The sequence below is a fragment of the Chlamydotis macqueenii genome, chromosome 5 (assembly GCF_036417535.1).
Source record: "Chlamydotis macqueenii isolate bChlMac1 chromosome 5, bChlMac1.mat, whole genome shotgun sequence".
In the NCBI taxonomy this organism is placed as follows: Eukaryota; Metazoa; Chordata; class Aves; order Otidiformes; family Otididae; genus Chlamydotis; species Chlamydotis macqueenii.
Genome location: NC_141560.1, coordinates 66233021 through 66249429, shown reverse-complemented (window position 1 = coordinate 66249429; position 16409 = coordinate 66233021). Strand labels below are relative to the sequence as shown.

The 16409-nt window shown below is 35.4% G+C and overlaps 1 protein-coding gene across 1 annotated transcript in view; it reads left to right on the top strand.

The window, feature by feature from the left end:
* The window catches only part of ANO3 (anoctamin 3), a 196128-nt gene extending 180444 nt beyond the window's left edge, over window positions 1-15684 (top strand). The window contains exons 15-27 of the mRNA XM_086748795.1: window positions 1897-1979; window positions 2932-3072; window positions 3438-3602; window positions 4786-4822; window positions 6862-6973; window positions 8230-8287; window positions 9289-9386; window positions 11233-11378; window positions 11486-11638; window positions 12323-12470; window positions 13661-13741; window positions 14630-14735; window positions 15502-15684. Coding sequence (XP_086604921.1) covers window positions 1897-1979; window positions 2932-3072; window positions 3438-3602; window positions 4786-4822; window positions 6862-6973; window positions 8230-8287; window positions 9289-9386; window positions 11233-11378; window positions 11486-11638; window positions 12323-12470; window positions 13661-13741; window positions 14630-14735; window positions 15502-15684 — 1511 coding nt within the window. The remainder of the gene's footprint in view (window positions 1-1896; window positions 1980-2931; window positions 3073-3437; window positions 3603-4785; window positions 4823-6861; window positions 6974-8229; window positions 8288-9288; window positions 9387-11232; window positions 11379-11485; window positions 11639-12322; window positions 12471-13660; window positions 13742-14629; window positions 14736-15501) is intronic.
* Window positions 15685-16409: the final 725 nt, after the last annotated feature.

Below are 16409 nucleotides of genomic sequence, written 5' to 3'. Positions count from 1 at the left end.
ATTTAAACAATAAGCAAGTTATCCCAAATCTTAGGGGACTGACAGAAGAAATAAATAGCATTCTAAGATTAGCACACATTCAACTGAGAACACCATTTCTCCACAGTCTCGTATTACTTCTAGACCACAACTGCCTCACTTTATTTCCAAAACATCAATGGATATTTACACAAGCTAAAGTACTTCCCAGTCCAGAAAAGATGCATATACTTCAGTACCCTTCCTCATTCTTTTCTTCAGTAATGACACTGGGGAAGAAAAAAGCTTCAATTGCTTGGTTTCAGTTTCTCTAACTCAGATATTTTAAATCAGTGGGATTTAAAATTAATGGTTTTATTCCTGATAACTGGGCCACTTCCCTAATTTCTATTACCTTTGAGTGTAACTAAGTGAATTATTTCATTTCTGTGATTACAGACTTACCACTTTTGGCACAGGGCTAGTGGATACCTTGGGTGTGCTTCCTAGAGCAGCCTGATGTGCAGAGGAACACCCAACACTGCTTTGCAGAATGTGTTGTACTTCTCCTGCCTATTTGGTCACATAGCGAAAGTATTGCTGGTTTGGTGTATGTATGTGTCGTATGTATGGTGTAGTATTCACGAGCATACATTGCTCCTGAGTCCTTGCATGTCAGGAAGGGATTTCTCTTGCAAGGTGGTGTCTTCTGTAACATTTCTGAGTATCGCGCTGTGTGGGTTGTGACAGCACTTCCACTAACGGTGAGAAGAGGTTGTTTCACCCTCCCGTTACTCAAGTGCAAATCCCACTGCTTCTTGTTAGGAGCATCTGAAACTTAGTGAAATCTGTGGTGAAGACAAGATCCATGCTTGGAAGAATAAAAGAACATACTACCTAGAAATAACGATCAAGGACATGTTCCTTTCATCCAGCCATCTGTTATTTATAGGTAGTGGTATAGTGAGCTTCTGCTAACTTCCAGGCATTGTGCTTTTCTATATACATAAAAATTTAAAATCATGGAGTCATAGAATAGTTTGGGTTGGAAAGGACCTTTGAAGGTCCTCCAGTCCAGCACCCCTGCAAGGAGCAGGGATATCTCCAATCAGATCAGGTTGCTCAGAGCCCTGTCCAACCTGGCCTTGAATGTCTCCAGGGATGGGGCATCCACCACCTCTCTTGGCAACCTGTGCCAGTGTTCCACCACCCTCATTGTAAATTTTTATATATTAAATGTTATGTATAAATATTTTATATATGATGATAGCTATAAATATATATGTAAACCCAGTAAGATGTTAATCGTAATACAGAAATATAGAAAAAGGTAGGAATGTGGGAAACCTGGAGTTATTTATTGGTTGTATTTATTTTCATAAGACCTACTGAAAACATTAAATACATGGAGAATATGATCATAATCTCACACATTGACAAGAAATAGTTGTTTAAAGAAACATTTTTATAGTGAAGCTATTCCAGTATAAAGCTGGTATAGCTAGGAAAGAAGTGAGGTTATCTTGATTTAAACTGAATAAAATGAGATCATAATTTAGCTCTTTATTAATAGAAAACATTGTGTATGCATATCCTTTTTTCTTTAAGGAAAGATTTTAAACCGTATATATTTTGAATAAAATGAAAAGCAAAATGATGATCTGAAAGGGATGGCAGTGTCTCATATTGACAGCTACCTATCTCTGTACAGATATAGCAGATAGAAAAAAAAATATTCTTAGATAAACACTTTAAATAGTGTTCCAATTTGAATGGTGATTTTCCTGAAGTTCCTTACAGTTTTCAGATTCTATGGGGAAAACAGCCTGAAAGTGGCTACTGACTGTTACCATGTTAGATATTGCTGATTTGCTTGAGATCTGCATGGCCTTTTTTCTTTCTTTTCCGTAATTAAAATGCGCTTGATGATTTCCACAGCTACAGTCTTTCTAGAGTTTTGGAAAAGGCGGAGAGCTGTATTAACCTATGACTGGGACCTCATAGACTGGGAAGATGAAGAGGTAAATCTAAAATGAAGTAAACTTGTACATCTTTCCATCAGCATGATTTAAGCGTAAATATCAATACATACTGTATGCCAGTAATCTGAATTTGTCATTCAGATTATATTTGTGTTTATAACCCTAGGTGCAGAATAAACAAGTATACTTGAGGCTATCCAAGAATACTTTGCCTTCTGCAACTGGCATTATAATTCCAAATATAATTCTATGATTTATTAAAAGTAGCCTTTGAAAAAATGAGTGAAAGTAGTGCCTGTACAGAGAACAGGAGCTACTACTGATGTCAGCACAGAACCTTTCCATTCTATGGTTTCTTGTACTGAAAATTCCTAATCCTATCTAAAAATGGGACCAAGACAAGGAAAGGGACAGAAACTAGATTTTATATCCTTCTGAGAGTCATACCTTATCCTTTAACATTCTGCTATCAGCATCAGCAATAATAAAATGATTTTATTACTTTACTTCATAAATCACTGGTGAACATAGCTGTAATTTAATTATATTGGTGATTTAACTGCAGTCTAAATCAATAGAGACTGTACCATTACTTGTTTTATAGCTTTCCATAGATGCATAGATAGAAGCTAGTGGCTTTTAATAAATTGTTTCATATCACAAAAAGTACCATCATAACTGACATTAATTTATAGTTTTCTTATCAATTTGTGCAGAGAGACTACTCTTTAAGTCAGCGTTATGACCCATGCTCCTTTTAATACCCTCACACAGTGGGGAGGGGTCTTACGGTTTCTGTTCTTTGTTGGACTCTGGCACTGTTTCCAAGAATTTTCAAAAGAGCAAATTATTTGGATATTTGAATTTTAGCATTATAAAAAAATAATTTGTATCAATATAAATTTCCTACTTTATAGCACATATAGGTCTGATTTTTGATAGTTCAGTGAAATAAGCAGTACAACAAATGGAATCTACCCTGTCATTCTAGGAAGAGCTGCGTCCCCAGTTTGAAGCTAAATATTCCCAAGTGGAAAGAGTAAATCCCATCACAGGAAAACCTGAACCTTTTCAGCCTTTCCCTGATAAGCTCAGTCGACTGATGGTGTCTGTCTCGGGAATATTCTTCATGGTAATGTTTAATAATGTCAGAATTATTGTAGCTTTTAGTCTTATTTTGATGTAAATCGTAATGCAAGCCATGAGTGCATTCATTAAGATTCGTAGATTTACATAATATAGGCAAAACTAATTGTCTCAGTATTACTGCTTGTTTATGGATCTGTTTCTTTTCAAAGATGTAATATAGTTCTATTGTGAAAGAACAGTAAAGAAATGTTTTAATTCATCGATCTAGTATTTTCTTTCTCGCAAAGTCTGCTCACCAAAATAAGTAGCAGTCTTTAAAACACTTGTTAATTTATTAATTCAGTGGAAATTATTTCAGGTATGGTTTATTTTGTTCTAATATATCTATTGATAAATACTTCCCTGTAGATTTCACTGGTCCTCACTGCAGTGTTTGCAGTTGTGGTGTATCGCCTGGTAGCCATGGAACAGTTTGCTTCTTTCAAGTGGTATTTCATCAAGAAGTACTGGCAGTTTGCGACATCTGGCACTGGCGTCTGTATCAATTTTATGATCATCATGTCACTCAATGTTGTAAGTCTTCTATTCTTTTAAAAGAGGGATTAATTTAAAAGAGTAGTTTTTACAAGGTTACGGAGTTTACTGCATATCAGATACATGAATGTTCTTGCTTGTTCACATAGCAGTGCCTGAAGTTAGTATTTCAGGGAGTTTTCCTCTTCTAATACGATGTTTGTCAATGTTTTTCTCTAATGCCTACTTAATTTGTCACTACACATCTTTGCTTATATCACCAAGTCACTGGTACAGACTACTGCTTTCTACATTTGCATCTTTGTTTTTTACATAACTTTTTACAATACATCTCTCCTCTAAATGGAATGACATTGTTTTCTTGGCTGATAATTTTCTTTCTGCTTTTTTAACTGATACCTTTGAATTCTTCTCTTTCTTATTTAAAATACAGCTGTGGTATCAGTGTTGCACAGTCCTAGACTCATGGTGATATATTATTTCAGCTTTAGTTTTTCCTGTCATGCAATAACGTGGGTTTAATAATTTACTGTGGTAGCACAGTGTACATTGATATAAGCTCTATTCCTTCATCTGCAATATAATTTACCGTTTTTCTATTCCCATGCAAGCACAAACAAGTAAAGAGGAATAATAGTACTGCAAACAATGGCTTTTCATTCTGTTAAAGAGTTTGTGTACTCACTGCAATAGCAAAGCATTGTTCAAGACAGACTGTCATGTATTTATTTCTGTTATTATATATGATCATTCTAAGTCATAAAAACTACATTCAAGTCAACAAGCACACCAAAGGTATTGAAAATAACTTGCTATTAATAGTAGATACTCAAGGAAATATTTTTTGGAGTTGGTAACTACCTTAGGCTATGTGTCATTTAAAATAAAGACTGGAAATAATCAGTATATATTCAAATTAGGAAGTTTTCAATAGGAGACTGATATCCTCATGAGTATGCACATTCATGCAAAAGAAAATTGTGTTGTGTAAAGGCTTTTGCCTCCTTTTAGATCACATAGATTTCTTCCTGAAGTTGGAGGATAAGCATCTAACTGCTCATTAAGAGAACCATTGATGTCTGAACACTTCTCTTGAACTATTAGCTCTTGATTTATCTTTACTGGATATTTAATGTATATACAATGCTGATTTTCCTTCTGGATTTGACATCACAACAGGCAGGATGTGCTATACTTATATGATCTCTTATTTCTGTTTCAGGTATATGAAAAGGTTGCCTATCTCCTGACAGACCTAGGTAGGTATGGTTTACTAGTGGTACGGTTCTTGCTAGCTGTGGCGTATACCTTTATATTTCAGTAAAGTAGGGGTTTGAAAACTTCAAAAACTTCATCTATGTATGGCATTTCCCTAAGCCCAGGAGACATATCAGGGAAAGAAATTATATAGAATCATGGAATAGTTACGGCTGGGAAGGGACCTTTAAAGGTCATCTAGGCCAACCCAATCTGATTATTTCACTAAGAAAATAATAGAAAAGCAAGTAATTTATTCTACTTTAAAAAATGTTTTTTAGTGTAAATTGAAAAAACTGTCATGTCATAATGGAACAAAAGTCAAAACTTACTCTTTCTTAGCATGCTAAAACAGAATTTTTTTTTCCATTCTTCCCAAATGCTTGGTGATTTTTATTACAATTTTTTAATTTGTACTTTTGTATGGAAAAAAATGAATTAAAATAAAATTAGATTGTCCAAGATAAAAATGTTAAGTCATAAATTTTTAAACTAGCTCTAATTCTGTCATGTTAAAAAATTACACTGAAGCCTCTAGTCATTATTCAGTCATAGAGGTAAAGCTTTCTAGGTTGTAGAAAACAAGAAGGCAAAGACAGCATTTAAGATCTACTATGTGAATATATTATGCTTTAGTGTTTCTTCTCTCTCTTTTAGCCCGTGTCAAAATATGCAGTTGATCCTGTCATAGTTTAGAAGCAAGCTCGGTGCTTAAATTTAATACCTCCCTCTTCTGGTTAAAGAGTTGAAGAGCATGCATTAAATAGGGTGCTCAAAATTTTATAGTGTTTCGGATGACAGGCAATTGAACAGGTTAGAAAGATTCAGACTGTATAGTCAACTTATTCAAATTATTAAAATATTTTTTTCAGATCACACTGAATTATATTCCTGCTTAACTTTTAAAATATATTGTTATGGACCAGGGAATGGGAAAGAAAGTGATTATGTCATTTAAGTATGCAAGCTGATTTTTCCCAAAATATATGAAAGAAAAAAAAAATGACTTCTTGAATTAAGTGTGATGGAGCATCAGGTGTTTGGCCTAAGTAGCTCACTCCACTTTCTAAGGTGTTTTACGTCAAAGAGTAGGAGGACGTCTTAACTTCTGAGGAACAAGTGTCTATTATGTAAAGCTAGTATCCTGTACGTTTTTATCCTAAATTTAGTCATCATTAGACCAAAGTAATTAAGTAGTACAGATTTTAACTGAATATTAACTCATATAGGTGCTTTAAAACTTTTATTTATGCTGTGTATTCCACATCTGATATATCCATCAAAGCAATTTGAAATTTTTACAAAAAAAAAAAAATTTTAGTCATTGTTACCGAGTTCTACTGCAGACCTAAATCATGTTCTACAAACCGTAAGGAAAAACATCCAAGGCAGTGCAAACCCACAAAGAATCCTTGTAGCCCTGTGAGCCATTTCTACATTACTTCAATAGAAACAGCGGTACTCCAACCTTTCCTTGTTGCATTATAAACTGTTTAATACTTCACAAGCATTATGATAAGGAAGTCTGGATGATGGAGCAGTGGTCTTACAAAAATATTTAGAAGGTGAGAAACCAACTGGCTCTTGGTTGTCTCTTTTCCCTCTGCTTTCCATGGCAGCCCCTGTCTATTGCTCTGCAGATGCCAAGTGCTTTTGCTTTTCATTTGGGGTTTTTTTTTGTTATGGTGGTTTGTTGGTTTTGGTTTTTTTTAATCAAGCTACCTGTAGCCCTAAAATTGAAGATGCACATGGAATTCAGAACTTTCTTATGGAAATGGAACACGTATCTTCCCATAGAGCTGTGACCTGTTCTGTACCGAGAGGCTTGTATCTCCTGTGTATCTCCTCAGTGTAGTCTGGGGGAATGATTTTGCCACCTGCAGACTGAACACTTTGAGGAAAAAAAAAAAAAAATAGCAATTGCAGCCTGATGGGGCACCATGACTTGAAGCCATCACTTGTTTATTGGTTGATCTGTGAGCAGTTAGGCATACCTCAATTTCATTTTTGTTTATGTGATGTGTATTGTGTCTTTCCGCAGAGCACCCTAGAACAGAATCTGAATGGGAAAACAGCTTTGCCTTGAAAATGTTCCTCTTCCAGTTTGTCAACTTGAACAGCTCCATCTTTTACATCGCCTTTTTTCTTGGCAGGTAAGTTATCTTCACTAACTGCTCTTAAAGGAAAACTTGCGCAGAACTCATAATCCTTGCTAGTTTTAGGGGTTTGAAGAAAATACAGTGACTGTTCAAACCACAAGATTCAGATGCAATTCAGTTTCTGAGGATAATTTATAACACAAAATCAATGTTTTTAACTGTATGTGAGGCTTGGGCCCTTGAAACCTTTACTTATGAAACTAGACAGTAAAAATCTGCTTTTTAAGTAGATCTATGTACGTGATTTCCTGTTAAATGAGAATTCAGAACCTTTGAAAATACAGCCGCTTCCTAAATGAGGTTCTGCATTTAGCCCTGCACTAATAGGCTTTATTCATTTTTTCTTATTTATTCCCCTTTGGTTACATTTCCCAGGATCCATTTCTATAAATAGTAAATAGTGTCTGACAGATCTCCTACAAGAGAAGGGGAGGCAGAAATTCTGGCTCTGATTTCTGTGTGTCTTTAGCTCAGAGCATGAGATACTGGACAGGTCTAACCTTGCTTCATCTTCACTTCAGTTCCATTACAAGCAAACTTTTCACTCCTGCAGAACCTACAGACTATTGCAGAGTACCTTCTATAAAGTTTTATAATATAATTTCAGTTCCAGATTGTTTTAAAGAAAAAAAAAACCTGTCGTAAAGACTGTTGGTAATATCTGCTTGTTAACTGTGGTGATGCATTTGCCATACACTTTCTGAACTTCTTTGTGTCTTGCTGTGTCCTCTGTCTAGTAGCACGAGGCATGTTTTTTTTTCTCTCATATATAACTTTCACTGAGGTCATTAAGAATTTTGATTCAGTTTATTCTACAAGAATCTGTTTAATCCATAAAAAGCATTTACTTATGATGGGTTTGGAAGTGATTTATTCTTGTATGTCTGAGGGTGCAGTCCAGTGCACATGGGCAAGCAGGTCCCTGTGCTGCAGTAAATTACAATGTAGTGCAATGGCTTATCTTCTTCTCTAACTCCATTCAGAGGTTAGAGTCTGAATATCTAACATCTAAAACCTCAGAAGCTAGGATTTTTGTTCTAGACATAATAAAAGCTTAAGATCACTTGCAAAATGATGGTCCTTGTTTGCATTCTGAAACTACCATATCCTATCCTACAGATGCCAGATTTAAGCCTGTGTGATTTAATGTGTTTATATGTCTTGACTTTGCTCAGTGGATGTTGTGAAATAACTACCAATACAGAGTGTTCTTGGAATGTCCACTGAGAAACAGAAATCTTATTTTCCAGATTTGCAGGCCGCCCAGGAAAATACAACAAGCTTTTTAACAGATGGAGACTGGAAGAGGTAAGCAATCCTATTTTGCGTTCCTGTGACATTTCCATGAGTAAAAAGGAAATGGCTGAAGGACATGAGTTATGTCCAGTTTGAAAGATTTATTATTTCATCTAAGTGCAGTGAAAAGTAAACTCTTATTTATAGCAAAAGATAGGAAACAGGAAATGTGTTTTTCCTTCTGTGTTCTCCACTGTGCTGAGTGACTCTGCACAAGGCACACAGCTCTTTTAGCCTCTCTCTTTGGGGAGAGCAAAGAGTTATAGTCCCTTACCTCACAGGCACTCTAAGTCCTACATGATTGGTATCTCCTGAGTATGTAGCATTTTTGGATGGAGGACATAAGTATAATGCCATCAGCTCTTTTATCAGCTTCATAAGTTTCTGCCAGTGTGAAAATACTGATTTTAAAGAAGAAAAATAGAATTTTCAAAATCTATGTTGAAAATGTGTTAGAATTGCACCTCCCTTGATATCACTAGCATGCTGAAGTTCTCTCTTATCTCTGAAAATCAGTTTTCTACTGTTGAACCTTAGTAGCCATAGAGTAAAATACCATAACTTTGTGGTCTGTGGTCTAAAAAAAGATTCTGTAATTACTAAAAATTTTAATATGGCAATTTTTATAGTTAAGATACCAGTAACAGAGATTTAGCTGCTGAGTCTCTCTTCAGACTTAGGATATTACACATGAAATATTGCTCCATTCTCATTGAAATGAATGCACGTGTATTGGTCTAAGTGAAATGGACTATATAATTTATCACATATCTAGCACACATACCCTTAGCTTAGGTAATATGATCCAGTTCTCCAGGAAATACGTCTAAACGTTGTTCAACTAAACTGTGTGTTAATATTTCTGTTATTAATATTGCTTTTAATATTTCTGTAGCTGGATGTTAGCATTTTTCACCAAACATATTTGAGTATTTTCCATTCACCCTGTGAACAAATAAAAATGAAAGGAATTCTCTGATTTTAGCTACTGATCTTTTTCCATTTCATTTCAGTGTCATCCTAGTGGCTGCTTGATAGATCTGTGTTTGCAGATGGGCGTTATTATGGTTTTAAAACAAATGTGGAACAACTTCATGGAGCTAGGCTATCCGTAAGTTCAGGTGTTAAAATTTGGTTTACAAACAGTGATTACATATTTGTGTGCTTCAGTGATAGGGAAAAATATTTTTTAATTTGAGTGAAGGGCAGAATTTCACCATTAATTGAAATGCATTGTCATCATTAATTGATGAAGACAATGAACAGCTGAAATACTGATCTCTGGAAGTGTATGTTCATAAGCACAGAAAATGGGATTCTTCAGCAGGTTCAGGTTTACGTGTCTTATGTTATCACTCAAAACCTAGTCATCAGTGTTGATTTTCAACCTTCCGTGAAGGGTGAGGAGGACTTGCTACTGTTGCTTGCACAAGGCTTGTGTTCGGAACTAGCTCTGTGGCCTAAAAATACAGTTGTTAAATACATAATTGGGTCTATGTTCTTCCCCTACGTGCTGTAAGAAGCATAAACAGTCCACTTTTGCCAAAATAACTATTTAAAGTACAACACATGTTTGCAGGATGTTTCCACTTTTTGCATCTCACATACTGTAAATTTGTTCCCGAGGGAAGCATTAACTGCTGCTCTAAGATAAAGTTTCTCAGGGTATGTTAACCATCTAAATTGTTTGTTGTGATTTCATTTTCCATAATACAAACATAGCTGTTCAGCTACTGAAGAGAGTAATGGGCGAAGAGTCTTACAGCTCTCTTGAAAATGGAAGAATATGTTTCCAGTAAAAGCAAAAGGTTGCTCATCAAATATTAATTTAATCAAAAGTCTCAGCCTTGAAAATATGTCAAAAACGGTTGTGCTCACAATGTGCAGTCGTTGTGCAAATGAGTGGCAGTGTAATGTATTGTTGTAAGATGTGGATTTCTGAAAAGAAGAAACCTACGTAAAGTATCAGGCTTCCTGTCTTCTCAGCCCAGCAGAATCTTAACTCTATCTGGAATTTATTTTAGATATTCTGCTTATATTCCTTTATGGAAAGCAATGTTTTGTGTTGACGAAACCATTGTTTGCAACTGAGGTCTTTGAGTATCAAGAGAGATCAACAGCTAAACACTAAATAAGCTTGAGAAAAAATAGCAGCCTGTTAATAAAAATACATATAAGAAAATTATTTCCCTTCTTCAGTCTCTTTTCAGTAATATCTAGAAACAAATAATAGCTTTTAATTGCTACTTTTGGTAGTACAGGATAGTATTTTTCATTTATAGAACACTTTAATTTATGAGACTATTCCCTCCTTAATATTTATAACTACTGCGTGAAAGGACCTCTGCACTCTTTTATAAAAAATAGTCTTAAATATTTGCAGCTTCAGCAATACTGCTTGAGACACTTTTTCCTTCTTCAAGAAAAAAGTATTCTGTAAAGCATTTAGATTTTTAGATTGGTTCAAAGAAGAGTAGACTTGTTCTACTATTCAATATATTCTAGTATCATAGAGTTCTTACTGAGCTCTACTTATTTGGTTTGCCTTTTACAGGATTAAAAATAAAGCATTATTTACTTTTCTGATGCTCTCACTGGGCATGATTTTTTTTTCCTGTTCTTCTTTTTTTTTTTTTTTTCTTTTTTTTTTTTTTAATTTAGACAGGCAGGCAAATCCTACCAAAAAAAAAGTCTATGCAAGCAAACTCCATATTCTGAAAAGCTTATTTGTGCAATGCCTAACATGCTGCATTAAAGACATACTTAAAATAATAATGCAGAATTGAGAACTTTTGGAAGTTCTTGTATCCTACATGATATTGTGAATATTTCCAGAAAATACCTAAGTAAACATTCAGGTTCTATCTAAGTGGGCCCAATTACTTCAAAATAACACCAGCAGGTATTGTAAATCACTGAGCAAGTACAGTAAATAATGCTCTGTTTATCTAATGAAGTTTATTACAGAATTGGTGGTCACGACGCAAAATGAAGAAAAGAGGGCAATTAATGGAACATAAAATTTCTCTACCTCAGTGGGAAAAAGATTGGAATCTGCAGCCTATGAATCTCCATGGTTTAATGGACGAATACTTAGAGATGGGTGAGCAAATTTAGGGAGATGTCAATTTTATTAAAAAACTGGAACGATGTGGCACATTAAAAGATGGTTTGCATTTCCAATTTCTAACCATAGAAATGCCTCTCTAGTTTTACAGTTTGGCTTTACCACCATCTTTGTTGCTGCCTTCCCGCTGGCACCTCTCCTGGCACTGCTTAACAATATCATCGAAATAAGGTTAGATGCCTACAAATTTGTCACCCAGTGGCGAAGACCTATGCCAGCAAGAGCAACAGATATAGGTGAGAGAACCTAATGACCGTCGCTGTCAGGTACCATCTCCTTGTGTTTCCTTCTTTCATGCAGCTTAACCCTTGAAATATTTCATGCGTCAAGAGTGAAACTGGTAACATAACCTACAGATCTCAGTGACAACTCTCTTGTTAAGCAAGCAAAGCATACTCAGTTGCTTAGCTAAGAGGACTCCTCAAATTTCCTTTCCATTTCCAATGAGAGATCATAATAGTTGGAATTTTGAAAACAGGCCAATGATATTTTAGGCTTCTGATTTGTGTGGAACTCCACATCTAAAATTCTATTCAAAATGAATTTAATTTAAAAATTAAATATAAGGACTACATTCACTTTTGGTTTTAAACTGAATTAAATAAAAGTACGAAATCTCTTTCTAAAATCTTGTATTTGGCCTTTATAACCAAAGATTATGGCTATAGCTTTGTTGCTTAGCTATTTCTTCACAGCAGGGTGTGCCATCCTGTAAGACTTGGTTCCGGTGGAGCCAGTAGTGGCCGGAATGTGGGTACATGGCTTAATCTTGACTGGCTTTTCTGACTGAATAATTTTTTCTCAATAAGAAAGGAAATCTTTATGATTAATAATGACTATAACATCACTGGTATGATTTTATGTGACTTAATATGACTGTTAAAAACTGAGGACCTTGTTGTCATTTCCCTTGTTTCTAGGTATCTGGTATGGAATTCTGGAAGGAATTGGAGTTCTGGCTGTCATCACCAATGCCTTTGTTATTGCCATTACTTCCGATTACATTCCACGTTTTGTCTATGCATACAAATATGGTCCCTGTACAGATCAAGGATACAGACAAGAAAAGTAATTAAGATATTCTTTATATATACATGTATATTTTAGTGGAAGCACACTTTTGCTTCTGTGTTTCTGTGTTAACATACTTCATCAGTAACAGTTTACCTTTTACATCTGTGCAAGTCTTCACAGATCTTAAGTGCAGGTAACTCAGCCATTCCAGAGAGTTTGTGAATGTGCTCCATAGTTACCTCAGTGGCAAATCATGTCTTCCCTTCTGAATGCAAACGACAAAGTTCAGTTGCATTCACAGGCTATGCCTCAGGCGAAACCACAGGGGTCTGTCCTTCCTTCTCTCCTTGCTTCATCTATGATGATTCAAAATAAGAGATTTACTCTTCCTGTGCTGTCACAGGAAGAGAGAATTTAAGGGCGAAAAAATGAGGCAGATAGGATGAAAAGAGACAACAGAAATACAAAGCTAGTGCTTAATGTACACTACCCATTTAATAGAGAACTATGTAATTCTATTTCTTCTTTTGCCAGTAGTGATTTGAGGTGTCATAGCAAATTTGAAGGTTCAGGAGTATAATAGGATTCCTGATGCATCTCTTTTAAAATGTTCTTTGCCTTTCAAAAGGCCCTTTTGAGTTACAGAACAGATTTCCAAGAAGGTGGGATGTCTTATGTGTCTGGTTTTCCAGGAACAGACAAAAATTTAACTCCTACAGTCAAAATTCAATGTATTTATGTGATTTCTGTCATTTATACTAATATCTTGTTGCTTTTAAGATGGCTGTTTGGTATATATCCACTGTTTGTTTTACAGTTGGTGAAAATTCTTTGATTTAATTCATAAAACCTGGTATATGATGTGTGATTTTTGGCAGATTCTGCAATGATATTAAATTATTCTCCTCTCTGCCTCTCTAGCCACCTTTCTAAGTTCAGTAATTTTAGGAGACAGTGAAGAACACTATAGCAACAATTTTGGTTTATATCTGCTGGTATATGAGAAGTGAAAACATGAAACGTACTGGAAATAGATTTTGAAACAGTATTATCCCTGAAACAGATGTTATTTGTTTCTCTCCAATAAAACTTTGCTTCTGTGCTTAAAATTTTATAATTACTTTTGTCCTGATAAGCAAATAAAATAGTATGCTTACAATATGTGATAGCAGAATATTTTTACATACAGGATCCATACAGGATCTTTATGAAGAAAGTCCTGGTCATATGTCTTTTCCTTTCAGATGCTTAAAAGGATATGTCAACAGCAGTTTATCAGTGTTTGATTTGAGTGAACTTGGGATGGGATACTCAGGATACTGCCGGTATGTTTCGATGCTCTCCCTTCCTGTAATGGAGGCATAGACATTAATACAGACATTAAATTGAAAGTCAGTGCTTAAATTGCTGGCAGAATAGTTTTGGTTTGGTTTTTTTTTTTTTTGGTTGTAGAAGCATTGAAGTTCAAGTTTGTTCAACAGGGAAGTCTCAGGTGCAAACAATGTGTGATAAGATGCAATACTAACACACTGGAAACCTGTGTTCTGAGGTTTTCCAGGACTCTTGCAAGCCATATCTTTTCATGACTCTATGAATTATTTCATTTTGAAGTTTCCCCAGCTGCTAAGAAGGGTAGACATTCTCATTTCAGTTTTGCTAAGCATTCTGAGGTCTGTTAATTAAAATATACAGCTAAATTTTTTTTTGTGGCTCTAAGCCAGGTCAAGATCCCAAACAGTTATGCAAGATGAATACAAGAAATTCAGCATAAAAATTAAATACAACATGACATGAAAACACTTCTGGTTTCAGATTTCGTTCTACAGTATGAGTTAGCTTTAATTGACTAAGAACCTGCAGAATCACGTTACATTTCTGCAGACTTTGTCTGGAGAATCTCAAATGCTTATAAGCAAAGAATCAATTTAGAGTCAACAAACTTGACCTTATCACTCCAAGGTGTCAGCTTTGTTACAATAAAATAAATTGTTTGCTCTGGACTTTTGAAGCAAAAATTACCATATTATAAGAAGCCTTTTAAAATCAACTGTATTGTGGACTATTCTTGTCCTTTTCTGTTTAATTCCTCTTGAGGTACGCTTTTACTTCCATTTCTCTCCTTGTAGCCATATCTGGGATAAGCTAGAGAGCTCTTCACCCTGTTTGAGTTTTTGAACACAGGCTAGCTTACTGGATTTTTCTTTACTTTACAGGTATAGAGATTACAGAGCCCCACCATGGAGTTCAACTCCATATGAATTCACTTTGCAGTTCTGGCATGTCCTGGCGGCGCGGCTGGCGTTCATCATAGTATTTGAGGTTAGTCATGGAAAGGAACAATTCCTTTCTACTTCTTTGAAGTCCAAGTTGATTTTTTACAGTCATCCCATAAATAAATATTCAGTATCATCAACTGCTTGTTCATTACCGTCAAGAGAGAAAAAAAAAAATTGCCCTCCCCCAACTATTGTCAATCAGCTGCTTCAAACTGAATTGACAGAGCATGCACAGATTTTAGAGTGCCTCCGAAATCGTATTTCCTTAACAATCTTATTACATATCATCTTGGTTCCCAACAAATCTTTCATGTTTTATTGAAAAAGAAGAAATGCAACTTATGTGTACATTAAGCACAGTTATTACTAGTTAAAATGTGTGTCAGGAAAATGACACCTGGTTCTAGCCTAATATAAAACTAGGAAAGTGTGTACTAAACTTGAAGAACGTATTACATTCTGTCCAGGAATCTGATTACTTACTTTGATAACAAGCTCTTAACAGAGACTGCTTCTTGGTAGTGTTTGCTATTGTTATTCAAACTAGCATATCCTGCAGTCACATCTTAAATGAGGTCACTAGCTATACCCTTAGTTTTACTTTTCAGAAGACTTCAGCATTTTCATGTTTCTGATAGACCGCTTGCTTACTCCCATGTGTGTATGTATTAAAAAACAAAGGAGTTGCTTTTCAGTCATGAATTGAATCTCAGTTCTAGTTTTGCCACAGTCTTTTAGGCCCTAAAATGTGATCTTAAAAATGAGTATTTATGCATCTTTGAAGCAATTCTTTTTGTTCTTCTTTTCAGCACCTTGTTTTTGGAATAAAGTCTTTCATTGCCTACCTGATTCCAGACATGCCTAAAGACTTGTGCGACAGAATGAGGAGAGAGAAATACTTAGTCCAGGAAATGATGTATGAGGCTGAACTGGAGCATTTGCAGAGAGAAAGGAAAAAGAATGGGAAACAGTATCACCATGAATGGCCTTAGTCACTACCACGTGGCAACAAAAATACTGGAAATTGAAGAGTGCAGTTAGAAAATGAAGTCAGAGTCTGGCATCAGTGCGTGAGATTTGCAGTGTATATATCTTCTTGCTGGGCTGTACAGCTGCAGGCTTTGGTGGGAACTGGAAAACAGACATTTCTGATGAAGAAAATGAAGACCCTTACCTGTAACTGGTCTGTGGTGAGCACCAAGGAGAATTGGCACTCAGGAATGTGCAGACAGATTAAAAATTTGGACATTCTGGTTTAAAAAAAGGCAATGAGTTTTTCATGCTGTTCATGAAGATACTAACAGAGTAATGAAAATAAAAAATTACCTGTGAACTTATACAGTAAAGGCATGACTAAAACCAACTTACATAATATCCACTACTTCTACAGCTTCTGATTGCTCAGCTCCATCTGTAATGCCTCTGAAGAAAAGAGCAATTGTTGCCTTTGTGGCCATAACTTGATATAAGTGATCTTTCAGGCTTACTGTTTTGTCAGGTTTGTCCTAGTCTCTTGTTGAGATTGTGGATGTGGTCTTACCCTAAAAAAGGGGTTTATGGCTGCTTAATATATACTATGCAGTTTAAGATTTGCACATCAGTGTCATTAATTTATCCTTCTAGTTGAAAACCAAAAATTCTAAATTCAAAGAGAAAACAGCAGCACTAAGGAAGCATCGCATTGCCCGCATTGCAGCTATATTTGAAAATGACATGG